This window comes from Poeciliopsis prolifica, unplaced genomic scaffold, assembly GCF_027474105.1.
Source record: "Poeciliopsis prolifica strain line A6 unplaced genomic scaffold, Auburn_PproV2 SCAFFOLD047, whole genome shotgun sequence".
NCBI classification, from domain to species: domain Eukaryota; kingdom Metazoa; phylum Chordata; class Actinopteri; order Cyprinodontiformes; family Poeciliidae; genus Poeciliopsis; species Poeciliopsis prolifica.
Window position 1 is genome coordinate 4116379 of NW_026562422.1, and position 17476 is coordinate 4133854.

The 17476-nt window shown below is 40.5% G+C and overlaps 1 protein-coding gene across 2 annotated transcripts; it reads right to left on the reverse strand.

Annotated features, from left to right (window-relative positions):
• Positions 1 to 157: 157 nt before the first annotated feature.
• rbm25a (RNA binding motif protein 25a) lies at positions 158 to 17130 on the reverse strand. 2 transcript variants are annotated; one of them, XM_055057229.1, is made up of 19 exons: positions 16977 to 17130; positions 16584 to 16700; positions 15856 to 15905; positions 15581 to 15751; positions 15009 to 15066; positions 14583 to 14743; positions 14303 to 14497; positions 14137 to 14217; positions 8933 to 9159; positions 7946 to 8057; positions 7763 to 7852; positions 7583 to 7656; positions 7330 to 7480; positions 6394 to 6931; positions 5394 to 5701; positions 5201 to 5299; positions 5023 to 5070; positions 3740 to 4421; positions 158 to 3630 (listed from the first exon to the last, which is right to left on the reverse strand). In XM_055057229.1, the coding sequence occupies exons 2-19, from the start codon at positions 16687 to 16689 to the stop codon at positions 2663 to 2665; spliced, it is 4119 nt and encodes a 1372-aa protein (XP_054913204.1). In that variant the 5' UTR covers positions 16690 to 16700; positions 16977 to 17130; the 3' UTR covers positions 158 to 2662. The 2 variants fall into 2 exon arrangements, with proteins under 2 accessions (XP_054913204.1, XP_054913205.1); XM_055057230.1 differs by lacking the exon at positions 3740 to 4421 and having other exon boundaries at positions 158 to 648.
• Positions 17131 to 17476: the final 346 nt, after the last annotated feature.

A 17476-nucleotide genomic window follows, 5' to 3' on the forward strand; every position in this document is an offset into this window, starting at 1 on the left:
ATTTGCCAAAAATATTATTCTAGAAATGTCAGGTTTGCATTCTTACGAAGCCCATCAAGCACAAGACGACAGATGCAGTCAAACTGACCTCCATTTCCATTGGGTGGAAAAGATGGCCAACCTTTAGGGACAAAAACGAGACCAAAAACAAACTCCAAACATTTAAACTTTTGTTTTTATTTTATTTTTTTTAAAAAGCACGTTTATTAGTTCACCTGTCAGGGCAGAGCTTTCACAGAACACTAGCAAATCAAAGCAGTATGTACAATGTTCAACAACCTGGAGAGCAGGCAGTGAAATGCAACTGCCTTCACCTCTAACAGTGCCAAAAGAAAAACAAAACAATAAAACCAAATTTTTACCATGCTTGAGGTTTGTGCAAACTCTCTGCTCACAAACTGGAACCTTACGGACACATACACTCACACAGACAGGCATACGTACAAGGTAGCAGCTCCTTGCAGGTGGAATGGAGAGGAGTAGGAGCACGTATTTACAGAGGACCGGAGGACAAACTCTAGCTAGCTTCAGTGAAAGCTCGGGGGTTTCAGTCTTTTACTTCACCAGTCCAATCTTCTTGGCTTCTGTTTCATAAATGAGCAACCTCCACATTTTTACTATGAAGACTTCGGCTTCTTCATCGAGAACCTGAAACGAAAACTTGAAGAGTTACCCAAACGAAACCGGCAGTTCTGCCAAGACACATTTCGAGGTTTCTCCGACATTTAGGAATCTTAAAGCGCAAAGTAGGAAGGATTTCTTTTGAGTGAGACTTCTAAATTGGGCGGTCTTTTAAAAGGCTAAGTTGCACCACTTTGTTGGCATGTAAATCAATATCAGCTGTCAAGATGTGATATTTTTCAGAAGGGTTGGGCGATATGAACTTAAAATGTTCTCACGATATTTTGTGGTACTCTTGCGGAAACGATAAAAGTGGCGACATGTATTTTTTTATGTAGCTGGATGACTGCATAACACAGCAGCCACAGCCAAACTTTTGAGAAACATTTGTCATATATGACTTTTGTATGGCACCGGTCGCATAAAGGAGTGCGACCTGTTTCACTCAACTGCACACGGGAAATGGACTTAATCATTTTTACATTTATTGATATACCTTTATTAAACAAATGGTGGATAAAAATAGTTTTAGGGGTATTTAAATGTCACCGATTGGAATTTACTTTAATGACGATAAATCACGATACATGATAAACGATACAATAAATACCCACCTCTATTTTTGATTGGCGCCACTTTTATTCTCTTTAAAAAGCTAGCTGTTTCATTGCTCCTTTTTTAGGTCTTGATGAATTTGAGAACCAAAAGTTCACTTCAAAATCCTGATTTAAATAAATAACACTGTGGTTGAAAGAAACATTTTAAAGAGCAGTTCAGCCAGGAACATAAAAATAAAAAAAAAAACCCTCCAAATATTGATGTCTAAAATGATAAAATCCACTTTTTATACTCAACATAATTAACTCTTCCTATTTAAATGCCTTTGTAATGAGGTACTTGAAGTGTACGGTATCAATTTACTTTCTTATGAATTGAGTACAGAAGTAGATAAATCTCACAAATATTTTAATTAATTGCATACTATTTTCTAAAAACCTTGTAGTATACAGCCAGTTTCCATTTATTCTGCTACTGATCCATGTTTGGACCATCTGGCTCTTATGAAATATAACAGATTATGATCCCTGGCCAAACCCCTGTAGCTCTAAGTGACCTTCTGCTGGCGTATTTAATTTATTCATAGTATTAAAAGCCAGTTTTTCAAATGGATAACTATGAGCGGACTGTACAGTCGGTAGAAAATGTCTCGCAGCAGATGACTCCAATAACTAAAACTCCAGGCAAAAAGAGTGAAATGTCCCGCATCAATCACTGAACTGGATATGGATTGTTTTTTTTCGGTTTTATACATTTTTGTAGATAATTATTAATCTAACTTGCAACCCTCCTGTTGTCCTCATTTTCTGTATGCACTCTGTGTCCTCCACTTCAAAATTACCTGTCTTCACTAAACCCCCAATCTAAGCAGCTTAATTGAATTTTAAACACCAAATTTCATCTTGTATATTGTAATTCACCACAAAACGTGTGAAAAATTGAGTTTTCCCTCTCCACTTGAATTTCTATAGCATAAGGAAAGGAAAAAAATGTGTAAAAAGGAGTTTCGAATGCATTTTCATTCATCTCAATGACTTTCTCCAGTGAACGATTTAAGAGAATATACAGTACAAAAAAAAAAAATAAAAATCCAGGCTGCACAGTGGCGCAGTTGGTAGCACTGTTGCCTTGCAGCGAGAAGGTCCTGGGTTCGATTCCCGGCCCGGGGTCTTTCTGCATGGAGTTTGCATGTTCTCCCTGTGCGTTTGTGGGTTCTCTCCGGGTTCTCCGGCTTCCTCCCACAGTCCAAAAACATGACTGTCAGGTTGATTGGTCTTTCCAAATTCTCCCTAGGTGTGAGTGTGTGTGTGCATGGTTGTTTGTCCTGTTTGTCTCTGTGTTGTCCTGCGACAGACTGGCGACCTGTCCAGGGTGAACCCCGCCTCTGGCCTGGAACGCAGCTGGAGAGGCAGCAGCACCTCCCGACCCCAATAGGGAGAAGGGTGACCAGAAAATGGATGGATGGATAACATAATCCATTCAACTAATTAGCACATGTAGGGCAGTATGCAAGTGCACAGCCTTTGCAGATATATTTCTTACAGCTGCAGCACACAGTTTGTGTTTTACAGTCCTTCTTTTGAGGGCAGAACTGACATCTCTTCCTCTTACTTGGCGTAACTGGGGAAGTGGCTCTGGTCGATGGATTCTCAGGTTGATCAGGAGCTGCTGCACTCTGAATGGCTTTCACAACTGCTGCTGAGCCTTCTGTGCGGGGGGCATGCTTCCTTCTTTTAATGAGTGGAGTTACAAGTGCCCTTCCTAGCTGCTCCAGGAACATCCTCCTCTTGTTGTGCTTACGAGACATCCAGGTTGGGTTGATCTCTCTCCAAATCACAAAGGCATTGTAGGAGGACACATCAATGATGTTGTGGAAGATGACCAGGGGCCAGCGGGCAGTCATTCTTCTGCAGCTATATGCTCCAATCACCTTATCCAGGTTGTCCACACCTCCTTTGGTGCTGTTGTAATCCAGGATGATGACTGGCTTCTTGTCCTCTCGATCGCTAATGTCGCCGAGTTTGTGCAGTGTGCTCAGAAGAACGACGTTCTTGTTTTTCTTTGGGAGGTAGGAAACAAGAGTGGTGGTGGGCGTGAAGGCAAACTTTGAGGAGAGGACCTCTCTCTCCTTTGACGTAAGCAGTGCAGGTGGGAGCTCAGGCTTGTTCTTTCGAACTGTACCAACCATGGTGATCTTCCTGTTCAGGAGCTCCTGTCCGAGTTCATAAGAGGTGAAGAAATTGTCACATGTCACATTGTGACCGCTCAGTCCCTCTGTCATATCAAGCACAACTCGCATCCCCTGGTTCTTCTCCGGGCATCCAATGGTTGACTTCCCAGTATAGACTTGCATTTTCCAAGCATAGCTTGATTTGGCATCGCAAGCCACCCATGTCTTGATCCCATATTTTGCTGGCTTGCTGGGCATATACTGCCGGAAAGGACAACGACCTTTGGACAAAAGACATCAGCATCAGTGATTAGTATCAGTGTCACAGAAAACAGTCAAAGAAATCCATAGTGAAAATCACTTTTATTACAAATATGAAAACAAAATTACCTCTAAATGGAACCAGTTGCTCATCCACTGTCACGTCAGGCCCTGGATTGTAGAGGTAGGGCAACCGCTCCACCCACTTGTCCCATACGTCTCTTATGGGTGCAAGTTTGTCTGTCGCACGTCTTGCTGGTCTTGATTCACGGTCATCAAACCGTATCAGTCTTGAGTAGGTGTGAAAGAGTTTGAGTGGCATTGTGCCTCGGAAAATTGGCCTTCCATTCTCTGCATCCCACAGACTAGCTGCAGCCTCACCTCGGGACCTGTATACACCTGCTAGGATTAGCAGCCCTAAATAGGCCTGGAGGTCAATCTCATCCATCTTTTTCCAGCCGTTTCCATATTTGTGAAAACCCTCCAGATTTGTCATCTCCAGGATTATTTTTTTGATTGCTGGTGTGATAAACAGGTAGAATGTAGAAACGATATCACGGGCATGAGAAACGGCATACCTTGTGGGTCCTGGGGTCATCGTTAAAAAGTTTCGTACTGCATGGCTGCCGTGTTGGTGATATGTCGCTGAAGACCATGTTATTGTGCCATTTTTTGAAAGGAAAGTCTCACTTTCAGCTTCAGGGTTTTCTTCTTCTTCTGAAGATGATTCATCATCCTCTGGATTGTATTCCTCTCCATCTTCTTCTTCGGATACATCCTCTCCTTCCTCTTCTGAATCGGAGTTGTCTTGCTGGACATGTGAGAAAATCATCTCTAAGGCCTCTTCAGTGTTATAGTGCACACTATAGACACAATTCGGGGTCCTGTTATGCAGGACCTTTATAACCTCTGGAAATAACAGGTGGTCTTCTGAAGTCTGTGAGAACACCACCTGATTTGCCTTGTTTACTTCTGCTACTGATTGACCTGAGACACAACTTAAACTTTGTAACATTCTGTTGTAAATAACTCTGTGACCTTCATTTCAACTCTATTTGCCTCACGGGTCATTTTGACCCGAAGACCATCTTTGTACCTTTTTTTGTACAGCTTACATAGAAATGTGAATAAAAGCAACATTTAACTTTTTCTATTGTTTTGGCCAATCTAGGAAAAGTCTTAAAATCTCAAGTTGAAAAAATAATATTTAGTAGATTTTTTGGGGGGGTTTTAACACAGTGGCAGGTCATTTTGACCCAAGGACACCAGGAGGGGTATATGTGTTGGTTTGTTTGTTGGTTTTTTCCTTATGCATTTGTTTTTGTCCCAAAAAAATTCTATATTTTCTATATTCTATATTTTCCTTATAGAATTCCTTATTCCTGGGAAATTGAGACAATATTGAAACATACCATAGCCACATCATCAAGGATCCCCTGGGGAGTGCTGTGTGCCATTATCTGGACATAAAATGGAAAAACAAATGAAGTAAAGAATCAGTCCATATATATATAAACTTGTCTTCTAAAGGAAGCAAACTGATAATGGAGTCTGTAAAAACATTAGTTATTTCAGTGAATAAATACAAACCTTAGAACAGACAAAATCAACCAGGGTGGGCTCCTCCTCCCCTATGTATTCAATGATCTTCTTATTAATCCACGGTCTAATCCGCCGATCCATCAGAGCCTAGAAAACACACGTGGATAATATCCCAGAACTTAATAAACTGTAATATTTATGCATATCTTTTTTTTTTTTTTTAATACACTATTATTCTTACTGAATCGACCATAGCCCAATCCAGCGGGTAAGAGAAAAGCTCTGGCCTGGCGGTGGGGATCTTCTCGATAAGGCTCTTGATGTGCTTCCGCTTCTCCTCTGTGTTGATGCTGCCGCCCTTGGCGGCGGAAATGTCTGCCCCGTCGAGTCCCAGACTCTTGTCGTCGTCGCCGTAGTCCAGGGGAACCAGCTTCCTTTTGCGGGGCTGCTCGTCCGCTTCCTCGTCGTCGAACTTGTTGAAGACGCTGTCCACCGCCGCCAGCTTCTTTCTCTTGACAGCATTGAGCTGACTGGGGCTGTTGGTCGCGCCTGCAGGAGGAAAGTGAATAACTAGATTTATTCTGTCTGAACGCTGCAGGAACAGGCACCTTGTGTTTCCAGCAGAGTTTAGCAGGTCATGTTTAAGACTTTTTAATGCCACATGGAATTCAATTTAAGACCAAAAAAACTATAACTTTTGGTCTGTATGTATGTATTAATTTATTTCAACCTTTATTAAAAGTAACACAATCCTGGTCCATAATAGGGATAAAAATGACGATCTAGAAATCACAAAGATGCTAATAACTGGAAGTTAGCAGTAGCCTCAATCATCTCGAGTGAAGATGTCTGCATGTGACTCAAACTTTTTCCAGAAAATTCCATAAGAACAAAAATAAATAAATTTTAAGACCTTTTTATGACCAAAATAAATTTACACTTACCTATGACAGGCAGAAAAGCTAACGAGCTAGCTAGCGAGGGTATATTAGCAGCTAGTTAGCGGAGCCTCAACTGAGTCACAAAACGGGATGAAGATGTCTGTACACCACTCAAACTTTTGCCAACAGCAAAAGTTCCACGATAAGAAAATAAAATAAAATAAACTACACATCCAAAACTAGACCTGTGATTTTTAAATCTAAGTTGAAGACATTTTAAGGCCTTCATTTCGAGACACGTGAATTGAAGACTTTTTAAGGCTGCGCAGAGACTCTGTTACAGTCTGCTTTTGCACTCACCCAGCTTGAGGCTGAGGCCGATCCTGGGCCGATGTTCCTCTAAAGGCTGGAGGTCGGGGGTGTTCTCTCCTGGAATGATTATGCCGCAGGGGGAATCGTTCCCAGGAGTGTTTGGAGTCGCGTTCCCACTAGCAGAAGAAACTGATGGGGCAATGGTGATTGGTCTCATTATGGGCTTGAGTTGGGGCTTGGCCTCTAGTGAGTCTTCGCCGTCGCGGAAGTCGTCCTCGTGCCTTTCGTTGACGTTAGCGCCATTGTTGTCGTCATCCTCGTCTGAATCCTGCCGGGGGGGTTGGGACTTTGGCTCCACGGGTCTCTCAGAGGCTCTCTTCTCCCGCTCCCGCTCTCGCTCCCGCTCCCGCTCGTGGTGGCGGTCGCGTTCGTGATGGCGGTCGCGTTCGTGGTGGCGGTCGTGATGGCGGTCGCGTTCGCGAACCTGCTCCAGTTCACGCTCGCGGTGAGTTTTCTCCTGGATTACTTCCTCCTCTTGTTCCAGGTTCAGAGGAGGCTGTCGCCTGCGCTCGGCTTCCTCCTCCATCTGCAGAAATCCAAAGCAGAGACATTCAAAGTGGGTTTTTTCCAGATAGAGTTGAATAGCAAGTAAAAATTAAGCTTCAAGTCTTTTATGCCAAGTCCAAGTCAAGAGTAAAATCTTCCACCAAAAACAATTTAAGTCTCAAGACTCTGAGAGGCAAGTCTAAGTCAGGTCTAATCGGGACTGAAGAACATTTTCTTATCCTGTTTGCCATTTAATCTACATTGCTAAATAAATTACAAACCAGTGTGGCACAAAGTAGCAAATGAATGACGGCAGATATTACGTTTGGAAATGAATGGGGCACAAAGGACTGTTACTTTGTAAAACTTAAATATTTTCATCAGATTTAGGAGAAAAATAGGTGAAACTGTGTTAATGAATCATTTCAGAGGACTTACCCTCTGCAGCTCTGCATCAGGGTCAGGGTGACCCTCAGCAAGCAGCCTTTGTCTGATCTCTTCCAGCTCCTCTTTCTCCCTCTTTCGATCTCGCTCGTCCATTTCCATTTCCTTTTCGCGGTCACGCAGTCGCTTTTGCAAAGCGCTGCCCCTGAGGATGAGAAAAACAAATAGATAGGCCGTCGTTTGTTGCTCTGTTTCTGACAGCAGAGCAGAAACACGGCATCTCAAAGTGCGAGTTGAGAAGATCGACCTGTAGTACTTTGGATCATCCCTGTCGTCGTCATAATCCTCGAGGAACTCCTTCAGTCTTTTGGCTTCTTTCATCTGGTTTTCAAGATGCCACATAGCAAAAGAAAAGCATATGCATGAAATCACAAATAAGTTGACCAAAACAACCCAAAACACTTTATTTTTAGTGCATGATGTGTACCATTTCACGCCGCCTCTCGTTCTCCCTCTCATTTTCCTTGTTGTATTCGCGAGCCTTCTTCCTCTCCCGGATCTCCCAGTTTTTGAGCCGCTTCACGAGAAAAAACAAAAACACACAATTTACACGTCCTCCTGCGAGTAATCATTTGCATGCAACACAAACAGAGAGAAGTCACATTCATACTTCTTGGTAAGCAGCCTCTTTGTCTCTCAGCCTCCTCTCGAGTCTCCGCCGCTCGTAAACGTCTTCCTCGTCTTCGTCACGGTCTCGTTTTTTATCTTCTCTGTTTCTCTCCCTGTAAAGGCGATTTCATAATATCACCACTTCAGGGCATAACTATGAAGTCACAGATGTTTAGATCAGCAAAATTAGCTAAAAACATTGATTTGTTTTGCTTCTCTGAGAAGGGCTCCTCGTTAACCTCCTAACTGCTCGTATGAGGCACTCGAACAGATTTTACTGTTTATGGCTGTTTGCCATGAACACAATGTCAAAGAAACGTTAACATGCACTCTTAATAAGCTCTAGTAATTGAATCTGAAGCCTTTATTACTGAATTTGAACTACTCCTCCTGGGTGGAGCATCATTAACTTTTAAGAGTAAATTAAAAAAAGAAATAGCAATTAATTGCATGGAAATTTATAAGTAAATAATCAAAGTTAACGGGTTAAACAATAGACCCTGAAAAATGTTTTTATTTAAACAGCCATTAATATTTGGTTAAATGTCACTTGGAAACTTTGCGTAGCGATCCACCAGCTTCAGCTATAATCCTGGGTGATTTCTTTACCTCTTGTCTTGACAGAGTTGTGTATATTCCAATAAATTTGACGCCAAAATGAGCTGGAACTTTGAGGTACGGTTAACACATTTCCAATGGGTCGAGTTTACAGCCTTCTTTGTCCGTTAAAGCCCAATTCTGATGAGTGTTTGGGATTATTTCCCTGCAGGAACATCCAACTGTGTTCAAGTTTCAACCATCGGACCCAAGATCCACAAAAGGTTCAGCAGCGAGCTGCTTGAAACTCGCACTCAACTTAGTGTTTCACTCTGCGACACCATGAGCTACCAGATTGGAAATGGGTTGATGTTTAATCCATTTCAGCCGTTCAATAGTGTGGTTTTTACTCCAACAATTCTCACACTGTGGAAGCGTCAACTGGACTGACCTCGACCTGCTGCGCGCTTCGCTGATGTCTCGACTCCTCTCGCGCTCTTTCGTCCGCTCCCGTTCTCGTTCCCGCTCCTTGTCCCGTTCCCGCTCTCTCTCCCTCTCCTTTTCCTTCTCTCGGTCGCGCCGCTCCCTCTCGCGCTCGCGCTCCTTGTCCCTCTCTCTCCGCTCCTTCTCGAGCTCCAGTCGTTCCTTGTCTTTCTTCCCTTTTTCCTCTTCCAGTTTCTGCAACAGCCCGACAGGAGAAAGAAAAAGAGGAGCGTTTGTCAAAGGACGTTAAAGATCAGAAAAGTTATTGCACCGACACACACACACACAAATCCCACACACAATCACGCTGAAAAAAGCAGTTCAGACTCCCTGTTTTGGGGATGTTGACATCCTACCAGGACTGATAGCCTTGGACAAGATGGCCGCTCCGACTCAAGTCAGGATGTCTTCCTAGCCTTGTAATGCAATGTAATGTAATTTTTTTTACATACTATATTTTCAGCAGCAAGGCAATTCAAAATGCTTTACATGAATTAAAAGGAAATACAAACAAAACAACAAACCAAAGGAAAGAGCGAAAGAAGAAAAAGCTAATAATGTTGATCCAAGGTATATAAACTAATTGTCTAGTCGTATTCGTAGTTTCCACCAGGAGGAGCGATCCAGCACTGCGGCAGACTTAAATCTAGGCCTGCAACTGACGATTCTTCTAGTTATCGATCATTGTATTGATTATTCCGATAATTAATTAGATTGAAAAAAACTGTGTGCCTTCTGCAGATTTTTCATTCAAGTCTTTCTTTACACAATATAGGAAACACATTAAAGATGCAAATAGCCCAATTCCTTCATCAAATAAGAAAGTAAAACACTTCATTTCCTGAAATGCAACAACGTAAGGGTATGTGCGAGCATTTGTAGCAAAGGACGGATCTGCAGTAAAAATAATTCTTTCTACACCAACACATGAAGACCTTTCTGTTCGATTTAACATTGATACAATGAAGAGCTAATTTGGTCATTTTTTGTTTGTTTTTTTACAGAATTTGAATTGCAAAAACTGGAACTTGAGGAATTGTGGGTAGAACATATTTACAGACAAAAACAATTTGTTTTATTTTCATTGCAAAATATATATAGTCTTTGAAGCAATTATTCTTTCTAATCCACTTAATATCAATAAACCACAGGGTTAATTTGTTTATTACTTTTTGAAATAACCAATTAATAATTAGATAGCAAAATGTGCTTAATAGGAGATTTTTTTAAAATGTTTACATAATTTTAACTGGATGCAACTAAAACTGACACAATGTACAATGATTTTTTTAATTATTATTATTATTTCTGAAATGCTAAATATACATATATTTTATGCAGTTTTGACTCAATTACAATGTTCTTTCAAAAAATTGTATTTTAATTACTTTATCCAATTAACTATTAACTGATTACTAAATTAGTTGACAATTATCTCAATAATCGATTCGTCACGATTTATCGGTTTAATCGTTTCAGCCCAATTTACATCTCAGTTCAGGTTAAACTCATGTGAAAACCATCAACTGGACTCTATTACCCCCTGATTCTGTAGACGAAGGCCCCTGGGGAGCCACGTTCAACCCAACATTTTTCCTCTGTCTGTGTGATAAACTGCTTTGTGTTAGTCTTATTACATAAAACCCCAATGAAAAGCAAGTCGGAGGCCGTGACGTCACAGACCGACATTGAAAAGCTCAAGCAGCATGAACGCTTTCACAAGGCAGAGTACGTAACAGGGCAGTGAGCAGAGGATGTCCGCGATTATACTCTGATGTAATGAGAGGCTATTTCAATGACAACTCGGCTGTGGGCTAAAAACATATTGGTCAAATTCATATCCGCCTACTTTTTCCCCCCAAATCAATGTCCAGTCATAGCAAGTTTTCACCCAGAAAACTTGCTTTTTTTTTTGCATATTGAAAAACATAAAAAAAAACCTAAAAATACATAATTGTCGTTGGTTTTATCAGACAAACAGCAAAAAGAAGGATAAACACTAATACTTAGGACAATCTGCTTTGTGTTATTGAGGAAGGAGTGTTGATCCTAAATGGGCTTTTTGCCTACAGAGCTTTTAAGAGTCAGAGAAGCTGCCAAGTAAGCTTAGAGCGCGCAACATACTTAACATCACTGCCACGTAATGGACCACTCTAACGTTACCTAAGGGTGCCAAGTGGATTAATATAAGTCACTGCTTAACATGGCAAACGGCCCAGTTTTAAATAAATTACATAATCAGTATCAAAGTATTCCTTTTTCTGTCATGATTGTGTGAGATACAGGAGAACATGAGTAAGAGATATCTGCTTTGCTGCAGTGTAGAGGACAGGCTTATTTTAGGACTACTATTTTTTCTCCCCAAATTTACATAATCAGTATAGATGCAGTCTTCTGGGATTTGAAAAAAAGCCTGACGATTATAATTTTGGCCAATGCTGATTTTTCTTTTTTTGTCTGATAAGTTGTTAAATATGGCAACAAAGCTGCTAAGTTGGCAACAGCTGGGGTGACGATTGTAAACCGCAGACGCATAGACATGACCTTCTGGGCAGTGATCAAAATTTATTTTATTTTTCAACAATTTAACCAGGGAAATAAAATCAGTTTCACATGTCTGCATCATCTAATTGCAAAAAATTAAGGAACTCGGGTCCAATTTATCGGCGCTCCCCTAATAATTATACTTACATTTTGCACAAATGATCGAAGGACTTTGCATAAAACAAGACGTAAACTCTTGCTTCTCGCTAAAATCAAACACAATGGCATTTTGTTCTGGAGATAGAGTTTTGCAGCTTGCAGGACATGACCTAGGGACTCAGCACTTCTTCCCGCCAACACACACTGCAAGCTACATATGCAGGGTTTCCCCCAGAAAACTTTATAAGACCGGTGGTTCTGGTGTCATTCGTTCAGCGACCCGTCGTGTTTTTGGGTACAAAAATGTTAAAAGTTGACAGGAAATTTGAAAATATCACTTTGTAGTTATGTGTCATTGAAAGATTGGCAGATTAATACCTGATCATCAACTATAAAGTCAAAAAAAAAAAATGCAAACAATTTAAAAAGACTTAAATAAATAAGCAATGCTCAGCCTGGCGGGGGCTCAAGCAAAGCCTGGTGGTCTGCCAGGCTCATAATACTGGGGGAAATCCTGATATGGGAGGAAAAGCAAGTCAATCAAGAAGTCAGAATATTCAAAATAACTGCAAAACAGTTTGCTGTGACAGAAATGTCAAAATCAACTCCTTTAAATTCATTGTTTGACACCAGAAAAAGTAGGGAAGGCATCTCACCTGAAGGTCCACTTCCTGTGCCTCTAAGATCTCACCAATCCAGTTTAAAAAATAGCAAGTCCGGCAGATCCAGAGTTCAAATTCAGATTTTATAAAAGTTTATGATAATTTTCTGAAAGAATTGTTTGACATTTTGATCTGATAGGTAATAAAAAGTAAACATGAAAAGAGTACAAGAAGAAAAATGTATTTGCTGCATTGTCTATCACTTATATGTTTATGTCATAGATAGACCAACACAATGCTACTTAACACAAATGACCTTCATGATGTGATATTGTTAATATGTCAACTGATGCAAATGACACAGAAGATAAAAGCCAGGATGTCTGCGTCGGGACAGGACAGACATCCTCATCTGAACTGTATTTAAGGTCATATCAATGCGTCCACTGGGTCTGCTTTTAAATATCAGCTTTAATGTGCTATTCTGCAGGCCGATCTTTTGAAAATCAATGTGAGTGTCTGAAACTGGTTTGACCTCCTGTTTGGATGAGATTTCTTCTTTTTTTTTTAAAGCCACCATAAGCTTAATATATATGTATATAATTTCTAGAGATGCACCAATGAGTCTTTGTGGCCGATTTGGAGTTTTTGTAGAGGTCTGACCTGTTGATTCGCATTTCTCAATAAGAACCCAGAACAAAAAGAACCATGCTATGATCAACATTTTAATAACAAAAATTATTCCTAAAAAAACACCTCTTGATTATTGTTTTATAAACCGAATTGAATTGAAATGCATGTCATTGTCTTTGAATCAGTCTATTAGATTGAATTGAACAGACTCACTATTTTCACATATAGCTTGGATCTGCTTGTCTTGCAAAGTGCCTTTGACATCACATTTATTGCAAATGTATATGAATTTAAATAAATGAGTTAATGGTAGGTTTGTTATTGATTCCTGAAGCTCAATATCTTCAATTTCCATTTTCTTATCCATTTGTATAAAGTTTGCAATTTAAGTTCAAATTAAAAGAAATTTTAAATTAATTTTAGAGAGATTAACAATACATTCTATTTAATTAGATTGATATCATTCTCACGACACCAACATTAAGTAACCTGCTACAGTTAAATAATCCACTACAGGTTTCTATTGTAGTCGTCAGTTCATTTTAAAAATGCATCTCTCACTTTTACTGTTAACTTGCAGGATGTAATTTTTAAATATACATATTTTCTCCTTCTTAACTTTGACAGCATCTCGATGCAGAGCGACAACGAAAGCCTAAAAGAGAGAAAAAGAAATGCAGCACACTTATGTGTCTTCAGACCACAGAGTGCTGTGGAGAGGCGCTCCCTGCTTTAACGATGCTGTTAGCTGCAGTTTAAAAGGCTGCAGTGGTTAAACTCTGCAGATTCACAGATGTCAGGACGTGCAGAGGTTCACTGAGCTGCTCGGTAGTTTTAAAAGTGACACGGTGCGACACGCATCCAATTCAATAAAACTACCTCTCACGGATTAAATGGAGCGATTTACCCCAACGTTGCTCGAAATGACAAAGACACAGGAATAAATGAAATGAGAGCCAGTTGCCCCTCTGCAAACCCTCCAGCAGGGGGCGCCCAGTAGGATTAGAAAAGAAAAGAAAAGAAAGAGCTTACCTGCTTCCTATCCGCGCAACCTTTTCCAAAGCTGACACAGTCAGATTCATCTTGCTCTAGTCACCAAATGACCTCTACCACATTGGTGGGGTTTAATCAATAGATTAGGTTTATTTGGAATTTGAACACTATGTCCAAAAGCTAGCATTAGCTTAACAGATTGTTTATTAAGTGTGAATCCACTTCCTGTGGAGGGATTTTGAAGTACAAACATAAGCTTTCTTCTTATGTACATAGCAACAGAGGCAGGTTGGTACGTTACCTTGTGTGTGTCTCTGAATTTGCTGATCTCTCTGGATATGAGGTCTCTCTTGTCATCCTCCAGCTCCATGGCGTTGATGTCCTTCAAAAAAGATAAAGACGGATTTGGAAGCAGACCAGGTATGGAATATTTAATGGACAAAATAAAGAGTTAATTTTCTGACTACCTCCTCCTTCTTCTCTTTGCGCTTTTTGTTGCGAGGCTGACCGTCCGAGTCTTGCGAGGGAGCGTTGAGCTCGCTCGAGTACTCTCGGATGAGGACGTCGATCGCCCCCTTCACAACCTGGTCCCGACGCACAGTTTCTTCATCGAGAACCTCCTCCTCGTCCTGCGCGTCGTTTTTTGATGCGTCTGTGGTTCCCTGGGCGTCGAAGCCGGAGAAAGACTATTTGAAATCCTTTCAAAAAGGATCAAACTCAAACAGGCGCTCGCTTGACGTCAGTTACCCCGTTGGCGCTCCTCTTCTTTGCCTTCCACTCGTCCAGCTGAGCCTTGGTTTTAGCGTCCACCTTGACCAACAGCTTCTTGTCGCCCAAGAGCAGCTCATGCAGAAGCCTGAGAGCTCGGAGCGTGGACTCAGGCTCCTTGTATTCACAGAATCCAAAAGCTTCCAGATGGCAAGGGGCAGAAAGAATTTATAATGTCCAAAATGAGAGAAAAAAAAGTCAGTTATTATTTTTGGATTGCATAAAACAACAAAAACTTGTTTTTCTTATTTTAAAAGCGTCAAAAAAAAAGAAGAGAGAATATAATAAGGACAACATCAACATGAACATGACTATATTATTATAATAGTAATAGGTCTCAGGACTGGGCTGCATAATATATGTCAATGAAGAAGAAATTAAAAGGTAAGTTTATTTTTATATTACCTTGAAGTTTCCCAGAAGCGCCTTGGACCCGTTTCCAGCTCAGAACGATACCGCATTTCTATTTGGACGGAGAACAAAAAATAACGTGCTTTATGTCTTTGATAAAACCGATTTATTTATCCACAACATTTTCACCGGATGAGCAAACCCAGCCAGCAGCCATTGTGGACATCGATGGACTTTGAGATCTCTTTTGTTCCCCACGGTGGGACGATTATACATAATACAAGCCTTCGATTATTTTTAAAAACTAGAATATGAGGCACAATTTTAAGCTGTGAAATTATGTGAAAAGAAATCAAGGCTTAAAATATTTTACTCTATATGTAAAGTAAATATATCTGAATTTCACTTTCTGAAATCAGTGACAAAAAAAAACAATTTTTTTTTTTTACATTTTTATCGTATTTTAAACTTCTGAGCTGTAATTGTGAATGCCATTCAATCCTTCCTACATTTCACGGGAATTAATGAAAAGACACAAATCTATTCTTGTCTGGACCAATTTTAAAGAAAAAAGAAAATAGACGACGGTTTCATTCTGACAGATCAGCGACGTATGGAGAACTCACTGCTAGAAGCTGCCTGACCAACATGTCAGACGCTTTCTCAGAGATGTTCCCCACAAACACGGTGGTGGTGGGGCCCACGCCCTCTTCTGGGTCCTTGGCTCTGATGAGGACAGGGTCCTTCTTCGTGGTTACCGGCTTCTGTGTAATGGTAACTGTGGTTGGGACCAGCACCTGGACAGCCAGTGCACATTTTAGGTCATTAAAATAAAATCGTTTTGTTGACACAAAAAGTATATATGGTTAGTGGGGTCTTTTTTTTTTTTTAATTTACTCACTGTAGGTGCAGGAGCCATTACACCCATGTGAACTGGGATCATGGGAGTCCCTGAAAACAAGAATGGAAATGAAGTTAAGCCAAGCAGCTAATTCAAACAAGGCTTCTCCGAAGGTTTTATAAGCCTGGCGGGCCACCAGGCTTTACTTGGGCCCCGCCAGGCTAAATACTGCTTATTTGTTTTAGGGTTTTTTTTCAAAGGCTTTGTGGTCGGTGTTCAAACATTAATCTTTCAATAACACATAATTATCAAGTGAAATTTTTACATTTTCTGACAACTTCAAACATGTTTTAATTCAAAAACACAGCAGGCTGCTGAATGAGTGACTCTCCAGACTTAGCTAGTTTTCAGGGGGAAACCTTGTCATGTCAAAATAAGACGGTCTGGATGTTCATCGAAGTCTACAGCGCACACAATGCTGCTGATCAAAACTGTAATTGTTGTGAGATGCTGAAGGTATGATATCAAGTCCATACAATGCCTGGCTAAAGTTGCCTTGACTTTTGCGAGAGGCCTTGAAATTTTATTTCACACGACTACCACAGTCTTCAATGTTCTTAATATTGGCCAAAAAGTGATCAAGTTCAGTAATAAATATTCTGAATGATTATTATTGTGCCTTTAATTGCTTATAAACTCATCTGAAACTACTTTGCTTCTGTGTTTCTCTCCATTTCCCATGCATATGTCCTGTTAATGTAAATAACACGTTCTGTCAATGGAAGTACCTGGAGGAACCGGAGGTGCAAAGCCCGCATACTGAGGAGGGGGGATGCCGGGGGGCAGCTGCGGGATGCCAATCGGAGGGCGGTTGATTGGAGGAGAGTAAGACATCCTGAAAAAACCTGGAGCCAAGAAACAAAATGCTTTATTAGTGACAAAGAGGACACTATTTACTGTTTCCCAAATGGGTCGAGCGAGTAGCTACATTAGCAGCGGTAATAATGCGGTAAAAACAACACAGCCGAGTGCTGCAGTAGCAACATATTTGGCCGGTTGTGAAGGCGCTCATGTGAAATACTCCGCTACGTAAACTAGCTAAATTAGCTAGAAGCAGCTAACTCAGTAGCCTCTTGCTAGTTCAGTTAGCAGCTGCGGCGCCCATGAAATGATTTACTCACCAGCCAAAGAAAGAAAGCGGCCTCCAGTTTTAAGGCTTAACCGCAGAAAAAAAGCCCCCGAAACAACTATAGACAAGAGTATTGTGTTACAGGCCAATGTTATACTAGAGACCGGCGGGCTAAAGGAAACCCCTGTGGTTGAGAGACAACTGGGAAAGGAATCATGGGATAGCTGCACGTCAAAGGGTTTTTTGCCCTGATCCTTGTCTTTCAGGCTGTCTGCAAGTCTGTAAGGAAAACATGTCCAGGCTATTTTGTTCGCCTCAAACCTTAAGGCAAAAAATACACAATTCTCAAGACTACTACATCAAATATAAAATAAACATTTATTAATCTTTTTCGTGAAATAATACGACGTAATGCATTTAATAATAATGTTATTTCCAACACAGAATTTTAAGCGTAATGCATTGAACTTCAGCAAAAAAAAAAAAAAAAAAAGAAAAACAACTGTTAAATTGAACAGTAATTTCAAACTTTTTATTAAATTGTGGAATTAT